The 11,808-nt window shown below is 40.3% G+C and overlaps 2 protein-coding genes across 3 annotated transcripts; both read left to right on the forward strand.

The window, feature by feature from the left end:
• The first annotated feature begins 2,925 nt into the window (after positions 1-2,925).
• On the forward strand, positions 2,926-7,457 carry LOC4343977 (transcription factor MYB124). Of its 2 annotated transcripts, XM_015792056.3 has the most exons (12): positions 2,926-3,232; positions 4,092-4,138; positions 4,232-4,288; positions 4,413-4,485; positions 5,091-5,146; positions 5,240-5,419; positions 5,494-5,687; positions 5,776-5,915; positions 6,005-6,147; positions 6,230-6,378; positions 6,465-6,829; positions 6,945-7,457. In XM_015792056.3, exons 1-12 carry the CDS (start codon positions 3,125-3,127, stop codon positions 7,047-7,049), a joined length of 1,617 nt encoding a protein of 538 aa, XP_015647542.1. In that variant the 5' UTR covers positions 2,926-3,124; the 3' UTR covers positions 7,050-7,457. The 2 variants fall into 2 exon arrangements, with proteins under 2 accessions (XP_015647542.1, XP_025882808.1); XM_026027023.2 differs by having other exon boundaries at positions 4,092-4,288.
• An 806-nt stretch (positions 7,458-8,263) lies between these two features.
• Positions 8,264-11,719, forward strand: LOC4343978 (uncharacterized). The gene is made up of 3 exons (XM_015792057.3): positions 8,264-8,383; positions 9,040-9,451; positions 10,978-11,719. The coding sequence occupies exons 2-3, from the start codon at positions 9,077-9,079 to the stop codon at positions 11,314-11,316; spliced, it is 714 nt and encodes a 237-aa protein (XP_015647543.1). The 5' UTR covers positions 8,264-8,383; positions 9,040-9,076; the 3' UTR covers positions 11,317-11,719.
• The last annotated feature ends 89 nt before the right edge of the window (positions 11,720-11,808 follow it).

Genomic DNA, 11,808 nt, shown 5'->3' on the forward strand with positions numbered 1-11,808 from the left:
ACAGCAAGGGAAAAAAAGCAGATGCAGTTCGTCACCTCGCAAAAAATGCACATCAGATCAGCACATGCGCTGCACTCTTGCATGCTGCCTGCTCATCACAGTTGCAACTGATGAGCAGCAACAGTAGAAGTAGTACATGTACAGCTCTTGCCATTACAAAAGCCTCTTTGCGATTGCAATGACCATGCACGAATGAGTGAGGTGGTCTTTAGATAGAGGGATTTAACTTTAGTCCTTATATTTAGACATTAATTTAGAGTATTAAATATATACTACTTACAAAACTAATTACATAAATGAAAACTAATTCACGAGATAAATTTTTTAAGCCTAATTAACCCATAATTAGAGAATGTTTACTGTAGTATCATATATGCTAATTATGGATTAATTAGGCTCAATAGATTCGTCTTGCGAATTAGTCCAAGATTATAAATGGGTTTTATTAATAGTCTACGTTTAATATTTATAATTAGTGTCTAAACATTTGATGTGATAAGGACTTAAAAGTTTTAGTCGCATCTATAAAGGGTCTGACTTGGGTGACACCTGGCTTTTCGCAAGGATACTTGTTTTAGCTTTTCAAGATGCCTAATCTATTTGAGACTTTGAGCCTTTGATCAGCACCGGTCAACTGAAATGGAACAGTGCACCGCTCAATCTGTCCCAAAATAATTCTTTTCAGCTATCCACACATATCATTAAAAAACAAAATACGAGAATACATCTACTTTATTAAATCTCAATATAATTATTCCACATTTTACCTACTCATAATATATTTATTCCTTACTTTCATAAACTCCGGTGCAATGATTGCTGCAAAATGAATTTATTTTGGGATAAACGGAAGGGATAAAAAAGAACTTACTTTGGGACTGAGAAAGCAGGAATATTTGCTTCGGTTGGTTGGCCGTTGGCCCGGTTTGTTTCAGAATTCAGCTCAGTTTTACAATGCTACCTGTTGCCAAGTTCTCTGAAGCCTGATACTGATGGTAGTGCCGAGTATAATATTAAATACTCCCACCGTTTCAAAATATTTGACACCGTTGACTTTTTAGCACATGTTTGACCGTTCGTCTTATTCAAAATTTTTTGTAAAATATATAAAACTATATGTGTACATGAAAGTATATTTAATAATGAATCAAATGATATGAAAAGAATAAATAATTACTTAAATTTTTTGAATAAGACGAATGGTTAAATGCGTACTAAAAAGTCAACGGTGTCAAATATTTTGAAACGGAGCGAGTAGTTTTCATGAAGCTTGGACTTTCGAAATTAGCCGTTGGCATCACCTTTGAAAATGAGTAATATAGCTAGAGGTCACTATCACGTATAGTGGATAAATGGCAACTTTCACTAACTAGAAGGTTGCCTAACTACAGATGCTCAGTTCAAACCATCTTAATTATTTACTGCTAGACCTTCATGGAGTATATTTATTCAAAACCTGAAGATTATATTTATTCAGAACCTAAAGACCTGAGAACCGTCTTATTCAAACCTTGCTCTGAAGACTGCTCTCTGTCTCTCTAACTCATCGGTTTTTTATTTTGTTGTTGAAAAAAAAATCGCACGCAACCTGAAAGTTACACGGCGGTGAGCTTACCAATTAAATACAGGGATAAGAACAGCATATAGTTTCAAAGTAATCCTAACTCGCGCCGAAATGGAAACGAAGGCATCTGCTAGCTACACTGAAAATTCGAAAAATGAAAACTCAAAAATTTCAATTCAGTGTGCTTACCAATTTCACAAGATTCTTATGCTTAGATCGACCATTTCGCCCTCCAAACGTAGTGGGAGCGTAGCACCATAAACCAAGTCACAAGAGCTCACCATATATAGCCCCCGTTGCATGACACGCATGATGCAACTCATGAACACAATTCACCAGAGGTACCAAAAAAGAAAACAAGTAGTAGAAGAAGAGAGAAATATGTGTGCACCTACCGGTATCTTAAATATGATACAATCTAATTCAAACAATATGAACGTGGCAACTACTTCCTCCGTGTTAGGTTATAAGATGTTTTTACTTTCGTCAAAGTCAAACTGCTTTAATTTTGACCAAGTTTGTAAAAAAGGTAGTAATATTTTCAACCCAAGACAAATTTATTATAAAAATATATTCAATTATTGGTTTGATGAAACTAATTCAGTATTATAAATATTACTATATTTGTCTATAAATTTAGTCAAACTTGAAACAATTTGATTTTGACTAAAGTCAAAACGTCTTATATAACCTAAAATGGAGGAAGTAGGAAATATGTAATTCTAATAGATATTGAGGTAGAGTATACAAGAAATACAACTATAGCCTCCTTTTATACGGCTTGAATATATTAGTAGGGGTTTAGGATATCATTATTCGACCACCGGTATGAATCTTATGAGTATCTCTCAAATGACAAAAGACTATTGGGTTTGTTCGCTGCAGCTAAATTGCAGCTGCTGTGCAGCAGCTGTGCTACAGTGCATGATAGAGAAAGTATATAAGGCTGGCTGTACAGCGCAGCCGTTACAGCTGCATAGCAGCATTGCCGAATAGACCCATTAATAACCTTTCCAAAAAAAAATTAAAATCATTACTACATATTTTTAAGATAATCACCTACTCCATATACAAATCATTTTAGGAAGCAATCCATTGTTGCCTATCAGAAGCGTGATTTTACAAACCGTAACCTGATTTTACAAACCAGTACAACTGCCATTCTTTACCGTTCCCTTTGCCCCATCCTCAAAAACCTGCACGTGCCGGTGCCGCCATTCTGTAGGGAGTCGAGTCGTCGTCATCATCTTCTCCCAAAACAGCCATATGGCCCCCCACCAACTTTAAAAACCCCTCCACCTCCGCTTCCGCACAAAAAATTCCCTTTACCCCCATCTCACACTCCACCCCCCCTCTCTCTCGTTTCCTCCTCTCCACCCAACCCAACCCAACTCGGTCGTCGTCGTCGTCTTCCTCTCGAATCCACGGTTCAAAAATTCCCTCCACTCGCGCCCATTTCCCCAAACCCTAGCCGGCCCCGGCTCGCCGCCGCCCGCCGCCCGCCGGCTGCCTACCTCGGCCTGCCGGGATCCGTGCGCGGAACATGCGGGATCCCGGACCATGGCGACCGGACCCGATCTGACCCCACCCGCCGCCGCCGCCTCCGCCGAAGCGCCGTCGGCGTCGGCGGCCAAGAAGGACCGCCACATCGTGAGTTGGAGCACCGAGGTGCGTACGAGTTGTCGTGGTCTATCGAGTCGTGTGTTTCTGGATTTTGGGAGTTTTTTTTTTGGGTGCGTTTGCGCTTTCCTGCTCGATTTGGTTGCCTGAAATTTTGGGGTTCCACTCCTGTAGCAATCATTCCCCTTCTTTATTTTTTTGGGGGCTAATATGCAGTGGATTTTTCACGTAATTAGGCATGACCTATCGAAATGGACTTTGGTTGGGCTCCTCGCGCCTAATTTTTGTGGTTTTAGGCGATATTCGTGAGGATTGAGAATAATTGGAGTTTGAATTTGTGTCTACTTTTCAAGATTTTGGTTGGGTTCCTCTCACCTAATTCTATGGTTTAAGGCAATATTCTTCGTGAGCATTGAGGATAATTGAAATTTGAATCTGTGTACCTTTTAGATAATGGAAAAGTGCATCACACTTCCTGGAATTTGTGCCTTTCCCGCTCGATTTCGATGCCTAGAACATGGGGGTCGAATTAGTTCTCGACGCCTCTAGCAATTATTCCCCTTCTTTTTGCCTAACGAACAGTAGATTTTTCACATAGTTAGGCATAATCTATCTAAATGGACTTTGGTTTGATTCGACTCCTGCCTATTTTTTTTGGTCTAAGGTGATATTTGTGAGCATCGAGAATAGTCGAAGTTTGAATATGTGTCCCTTTCTTCTTTTTGAAAAGTGTATTGCATTTCCAAGAACTTGTGCCTACATAATTATAATTAATTATAATTATAATATAATTATAATTGTTAGCTTCAGATGCTGTCGAACCTTTCCTTGGGAGTGCGTCTGCGATTTTTTGTTTAACTTTTAGACCAAATTGTTTTTCTGATGTTTGCACCTTTCTTCCTGTTAGGAGGATGATGTGCTTCGTACTCAAATTGCGCTTCATGGAACTGATAAGTATGAATTCTTCCCACTTCCCATCTCAATTGACTTTTTTTTTCTAGATTTAATCACCATATTTTACACTGTTTTTCCTTTTCCTTTCGGTAGCTGGACAATTATAGCGGCACAATTCAAGGACAAGACGGCCAGACAGTGCAGGAGAAGGTGTGTACAGTGTACCTCGCCATCCTCTGACTAAAAGAGTGGTTTTATTGGAATTTCGTTCGAATTTTTTACGAAATATGCATGCCGCCCTGTTCATTTTTTCTTTGCTTGGTTACTGCTGCAGATGGTACAATTATTTGAACTCGGAGTGCAAGAAAGGAGGGTGGTCCAGAGAAGAGGACTTGCTATTGTGTGAGGTGGGATATTGATATTGTGACATTTTAATTATTTGGTCCAGACACTGAATTTCCCTGAAGTTAGGAATTGCTGCATAAAACACTTAGATTTCTGATTTGGCAAATATGCGTCAGTTTCATGAATTTGGGAATTTTGGCAGACACTTTGATTTTATTATTAGGAACCATTTGTGATGTAACTTTTGGGCCAAACTTTAGATTTCTGAATTGGCAAATATGCGGTCGGTTACTTCCTCAGTGAGACAACAGGCCAGGCATATTGCTATGCCCATGGAATTGAGCATGTACGTATGCAGCTTTTCAGATTTTTGGGAAAAGAATGGGATTCTTTTGTAAATAGCAGGAGATAGGATTTATATTTTTGTATATATAAGAGAAGTCTAGATGGGCTTGCGCATTGATTAGTTTTGCAATGTCATATTTTTCTTCTTATTATTTTGGCTGCAAGTTTTATGCTCTGACAGACTTGGAACTCCGCATACTGGAAACCCTAAACCACCTGTTCTGCATAGATTTGTGGTTGTTTTCATAATTATTTGTTTCTACCATGGATTCCTTAACAAGATTGAATCATGTATTCTTCTCTACTTGGAATTGTCATGCAGGCTCAAAAAGTTCTTGGGAACAAATGGACTGAAATAGCAAAGGTTGTCTCAGGCAGGTGGGTTTCTTGTATTATGCAGTTTACTGCAAGATGAAAAAAATACATGTAATAAAATATCTGACATGTTTTTTGTTTGTTTGTCCACAACAGAACTGATAATGCAGTGAAGAATCGGTTTTCTACTCTATGCAAAAGGCGGGCCAAGGATGACGAGCTATTCAAGGAAAATGGATCATTATGTTCCAGTACAAGTTCAAAGAGGGCATTGGTACAAACTGGGTGTCTCACATCTGGTGCAAGTGGCTCTGCACCACCTATTAAGCAGATGAGGTACACATAACACTAGCATCACTATTTTCTATTAAGCATGCGAAGCAACTTACATTTTTCTCTTCTGCAACTAGGCCATGTAATTCTGATTTCAAAGAGAATATGACACCAAATATGAGATTAGTTGGACAAGACAAGAGCACACAAGATTCTCGACAGCCTCTTGCAATTGTTTATCAAAACAATCAAGATAATATGAATACAATGGATACCCAAAATCTTGTTGCTAAAACTGCAGCAAAACAATTATTTGCGGGGGAACAGAATTGTAAGCCTGTTTTCCTCTATAATGTGCATTTGAGTTTGATGTATTTGTCTTGTCCCAGCTTTAATCACAGCTATGTGCATAATTGCAGGCGTTAAGCATGAGGGTAATTTTTTGAACAAGGATGATCCAAAAATTGCTACTTTATTGCAGCGAGCCGACTTGCTTTGCTCCCTAGCAACGAAAATAAATACTGAAAATACAAGCCAAAGCATGGACGAAGCCTGGCAGGTATGACAGCACCAACTTGTTCTAAATTTGGAACTTAGGCTTGCAGCCTTGTACTCTATTTGAAATAAACTGTGCTATGCCTGTTTCAGCAACTACAGCATCATTTGGATAAGAAAGATGATAATGACATGTCAGAGAGCAGTATGTCGGGAATGGCTTCACTCCTAGAGGATCTTGACGATTTAATTGTAGACCCCTATGAGAATGAAGAGGAAGAAGACCAGGATTTAAGGTAATAATCATCATCTGGTCATCATTTTGGTTAAATCTATTTTCTCAGTTGTTGACACTATCTACCATTACTGTGCAAACAGGGAGCAGACCGAACAGATTGATGTGGAGAACAAGCAAAATTCTTCACAAACTAGCATGGAAGTTACATCACAAATGGTTCCTGACAATAAAATGGAGGACTGCCCAAATGATAAGAGCACAGAAGACAATAATATGGAACCGTGCCCTGGTAACCTATGCTCTTAATTATTACTTTGGTAAAATGCTCTTTAAACCACATATAGAAAATGAACTAAATTCTTTAAGCTAAACCAGGTGAAGACATACCAACATCTGAAAACTTGACTGAGGCTGCTATCGAAGATAGCTTGCTTCAATGTGTGGAATACAGCTCTCCTGTACACACAGTTATTCAAGCTAAAACAGATGCAGAAATAGCAGCATCGGAGAATCTTAGCGAGGTTCTCGAACATAACAGGCTTCAGTGTATTCAATTAGCCTCCCCTGCTCAGACAACTACCCCAGTTGAAGCAAATGCAGAAACACCAGCTTCTGAGAAGTTACGCGAGGTTGTCAAATGTAACAATCCTTCATGTATCGAATTCACTTCGCCTGCTCATACAGTCCCAACATTCCTGCCGTACGCAGATGACATGCCGACTCCAAAATTTACTGCTAGTGTAAGCTTTCAACTGCTTGACATATGATATGGCCGGTTCATATCGAACATATAATACTTACCTGAAAAAACCATATGACAAATATATTTACATTTATATTTATTTGAATTTCCAGGAGAGGAATTTTTTGCTGTCTGTGCTTGAGTTGACCTCGCCAGGGTCGAGGCCAGACACTTCTCAGCAGCCTTCTTGCAAAAGGGCTCTCCTTAATAGCCTATGAAACTGTTATAAGTATATTTCAGTTTTTTTTCCTGCATTATTGGTGTGCCTGGGATCTAAACCCAAGCCTGCCATGCATGCCCCCTCAGCATGCCTACTATTCAGCGTGTGTTAGGAGGTTCTTTGACATACTCCTATTTGCATCAAGTTTGGATATCTCATATCCAAGTTTAGCTGTTTGTATATGAGATCTCAATTGTTTTAAGAGTCTCATAGTTTGTTTGGTTGTACATATTGCATTGGCGGTGTTGTAGTAGCATCATACAGGAATTAAAAGGGGCGATGGTGTACCAAAGAGTTTACAGCTTGTATCCAAAATATAGAATAAGTACTATTCTTTGTGTAATTAACTCTTGTAACCTTTCTATGTTGTACGGAATATATTGGTTTGGTGTGTAGTGTGATTTAACAGTTTCCTTCTGACTGAACAAATGTGGCTGATCCTATACGGCGAGGTGATATTAGGTACTACTAGTATTGTATGTGCTCCCTGATGTTGGGAAGTTACCTTATTGATGCTCACTGTGTTGTCCAGTACTCCAGTTTCAATATACATTCTTCTATGTGATACTTGTCTAGGGATGTGCATCCATCCTTTTCCATGGTGCAATATAATAGTATGAGCTGCATTTGATTAAGCCCAACGATTATTAAAATGGATTATTTGCTCTTCAATTTTTTTTAAAAAAATGTATGTTAAAAATAATAAACTTTCTTCTACTAGTATATTATATGAACCACTTGTCTTTCAAAATAAAAAAAAAGAACCCCACTTGTCTTAAGCTATTTGTTAATTTTATTTATTAAAATATTTAATTTATTCTTATAATCAAGTACTCCTAAATAATCTGTGACAATAATCTACCCAATAAATCGAAATCAAATGGGGCCTAAGCCAACAACTGACGTATGAAGAAATTGTGATGTTTTCGGATGAACTCAAGCATATCCTCTTTTCCGAACAGTCAAATCTATCCTTTTGTGAGAATACAGTTAAAGAAAAGAAAGAGAGGAAAGAAAAGGCCGAAACCAAAAGGAATACCAACCAGCCCAAACCAACCAAGAGATGGGCTCGGCCCAACCAATGCTTCCAGGCCCAAAACAACGGACCACTACTGCCTTGCCTCCCTGGTCCAAAATAACGGAATCCGAGGAGACGTAGGGGCCACGTGTACATATCCTCTACCCCCACCTCGCTCTCCTCCTTTCTCCTTCGTATTTTCCTCCTAGTTCGTCTTCACTTCCCGCCCGAGCGAGCGAGCACGCAGCAATGGTGGCGTCACCGTGACCTTCCGGCCGCGAGCGCCACCGGAGGAAGCTTCCACGGCCGCAAAGGTGAGCCGACCTCTCCGCCTCGGTCCCTCGGATCGAGTGAGTCACTCTCCGTCGAGTTTTGAATGTTTGAATCTCTTCTGCGACTTCTCGAATAGTATTCTAACGATTTTTTTTTTGGGAGGGTGGGGATTTTTTTTTTCGGTGCTTGTTTAATCAAAGCTTGCTATTTGGTACTTTTTTTTCTTTGTTGGATTGATGATCGCTTTTGTGTGGGAGAGGTTCGAACGTGTCCGGAATTTTATCGTTTCTGAAGGTTTTTTTTTTGTTTTTTAGATCCTGATCTGTTGTTCGAGGTTTTTGGATTTTACGAATAGTATATGTGTGCTTTACTTGTGCTATCCTGATGTGATGACGCCATTTCGCTGACGATTTGTGCCGTTTTTTTAAAAAAAAATTTATTCGATTCCCCAATCGAAGAAATCCACAGGAAACCAATATTATTTGGACTTGCGTATTAATCGCGAGCTAGTAACCGCCTGATTGGCCGCATGCGCCATCGAGAGAAAATTGGGGATTATTTTTTCAAGTTTTTTTTTCAACACTAGTGACCCTAATTTTCGGTTCGATATTTGAAATTTCCCCATCCGAAATTTTCTCTTCCTTAAATTTCGCCGTCTCGAGGATTTAACACTAGAGACCCTAATTTTGCTGCTCAGGCGAAGGATTGGGGGAGGGGGGGGGGGGGGCGTCGTGATGGACCTCGATTTCGTCGCCGCCTCGCCGGCCGGAAGCAGGTGGATGGCCGAGTCGGCGGCGCGGCGGCGGCAGCAGCGCCGCTTCTCGTCGCCGTCGCTGAGGGCCTACCTCACGCCGGCCTTCGACGCCGTCGCCGCCGGCGTGGACGGCGTCTCCCCGTACTCCGGCTCCGCGTCGTCGTCGGGCGGGATGGACCTCGGGCTCGACGACTCGCTCCTCCGCTACCGCCGCGCCTGCTTCTCCTCCGCGGCCACCACCGACCTGGACCACCGCCTCCTCGTCTACTCGCCGCAGTCCGCGCCGGTGTACCCGCCGCCGCCGGCCGGCGACGTGGTGGTTGCTGGAGGTTGTCGGTATGACTCCAAGCGACAGGTACGCACTGTATTTGCTCTCGAGATCCAGTTTCGCTCGCATTTCGGGTCAATCGGATAAAAATATGACGATCTGATTTGGTTGCAAAAAAATCACGACTGATCACTGATGTACTCTAGTATCTTTGTTAATGCCATGATTTGGCATTGCAGTAGCTTTATTGTTGATTCCATGATTCGGATATTTCATTCCTTCTATCTTAAATGGGAGGAGAAAAGAAAAAAACTGGTGCCGAACTCTGGATCATTAGGAGCTTAGGATAGAAGTGTATATGCTTCTGCAGGCAATTCATGCTTCATTACAGATGTAGTACGATTTTAAGTCCAACTGTGAAGTAGTGATTGATGAGATAGAAAACAGGAAACAGATTACTATAGTACATCAGGTCAACTAATTTTAGTACTGTTCTACATAAATGTTGTATGGTACATGTAGGCCACACCCTTAATGGCATTTGTGTCTCCAATACATCTTTTGCATCAGATTAATTAACATGTAACTGTTTATGTTTAATTGTGGCGTTGATAGATTAATTAAAGTAGATGTTGTTGTTTTCATTATTCTGTATGATGGGATTTGATTATGCATTTAATAAGGCGATAACCGGTTAGCATACATAACATTCATTCTAGGTGGTGCATGCCTTTGTGAGATGTGTGCTTGTAATGTCCTGTTAACATTTTCAGTCATTTCAGAAATATAGTGTACTACTAGAATTTTTAGAAAAAGAGTGGGAGAATTCTGTTTGTGCTTAAGTAACCCTCTGTTTCAATAGTGAGAAATAGTGCATAACTGTCATGTTACCTTTTGTAATCGTTCTTGCTATCCAGATAGGGATCAGAATCAGACAGTCATGATTTATCCTATAGACGTGTGTTGTCTAATCTTCTTGAAGTGGATAAACAATTTTCGATCCAGTTTTCTGTTAGCTTGTGCACTTGCATTTCTTGTTCATCACTATAGACATGTGTTGTCTAATCTTCTTGAAGTGAAGGAACAATTTTCAATCCAGTTTTCTTTTAGCTTCCTTGTGCACTTGCATACTTGCTCACCACTAGTTGTCCTTGTTGCTGACCAGAGAACATTACAATTATACAAATAGAACTACTACTACAGTTTTCGACAGATATGTGTAATGACGACTTGCCAGTGTAACTTTTTAAATCTAGCCCTGCTGTTAAGCTTCACCGTGGGATTTTTCCTTCTCATTTTTCTTAACGGATGCCTTATGTTTTACGAGCTTAGAAACAATTTCTTTTTCAGTGTAATTGATAAGTCGGGATTTGTGATACAGGACACATTATCTCCAGTTATTTATACTATGCTATTCTTTTCATCATCCATTACCTGATTTGTTCTATGAAATGGTTGGCATGTTTCTTCAGCTTCATTGTTCAATTAAATCTATTGGTAGCACGCTATATGGTTTACAAACATCATTGTTTCAGGGCACTTGTATTGCTAACACCATTATTTTGCACGCTGTTGACAATAAATGGCTTTTTACCATTTTCCCTTCTGAATAGGCGGGCGGGCAGACAGGTGCTCCAGGTTATCAAGACTTCAACGACATCAGTTCTCTCTTCTCCCCATGGCAGCCAAGTGCCGATCATCCTACTGCCACAGCTCGAGGCATCCCCAACAAGCCACCTGCTGACATTCGATCACGGGAAGATACTGTCATCCAAGCAGCCAGGGCAGAGCTTTCAACACCAAAACCTGATGAAGCAACAACACCTTCAGCTCAGCCAGCATCTGCGCAGGCAGAGCCAATTGAGGAGGATGAAGAGTTGATAATTCAAACTCTTTATGGTCAAAGCAATGGACGCAGGCTGCCCATTTTCAGAAGCATCTGCCCGGAATGAGTGGTGGCCATTCCCAAGACCTCATCATCTCAACACTATCAAATTTGTTCTGTATATTCTCCTGTGTCTCACCTGTATGCATACTTACTAGTAGTAGTAAGCAGTAATTACTCCCAGAAGAGTTTTTCTAGTTTCCTAGGAGAGAATCTCTCTTTCTCTCTACATATTTAGGTGAGGAAATTAGGAAATTATGCTGTAGTTAAGCCGCATCTGAACCATTTGCTTGCCGCTGGTTAGCCTGGTTTGAAGTTAAAACCTTTGCTATGCATTGGAAGACAACTGTCCTGGTATGTACTGCAATACCTGTTCCTCTGCTTTAGAAATGCTCCTATAGTACAATACGTCATAATTATATTGTACTATATTATCCTTCAAAAAATAGTATAATACGTCATTTCTGTCACTTTTTTGGGTACATACACGCCATAATTATATTGTTAGTCGGTTGATTAGCACCCATCACCATTCAAGATAAGGGTGTGTTTAGTTGGG

The sequence above is a fragment of the Oryza sativa genome, chromosome 7 (genome assembly GCF_034140825.1).
Source record: "Oryza sativa Japonica Group chromosome 7, ASM3414082v1".
NCBI classification, from domain to species: domain Eukaryota; kingdom Viridiplantae; phylum Streptophyta; class Magnoliopsida; order Poales; family Poaceae; genus Oryza; species Oryza sativa.

Bases quoted from the DNA above. Each gene is read 5' to 3' on its own strand.
- LOC4343977 (XM_026027023.2), top strand. From the start codon at position 3,125: ATGGCGACCGGACCCGATCTGACCCCACCCGCCGCCGCCGCCTCCGCC. The intron at 4,289-4,412 runs GTGTGTACAGTG...TTACTGCTGCAG, and splicing joins GCCAGACAGTGCAGGAGAAG to ATGGTACAATTATTTGAACT. The intron at 5,147-5,239 runs GTGGGTTTCTTG...TGTCCACAACAG, and splicing joins GCAAAGGTTGTCTCAGGCAG to AACTGATAATGCAGTGAAGA.
- LOC4343978 (XM_015792057.3), top strand. From the start codon at position 9,077: ATGGACCTCGATTTCGTCGCCGCCTCGCCGGCCGGAAGCAGGTGGATG. The intron at 9,452-10,977 runs GTACGCACTGTA...CCTTCTGAATAG, and splicing joins GGTATGACTCCAAGCGACAG to GCGGGCGGGCAGACAGGTGC.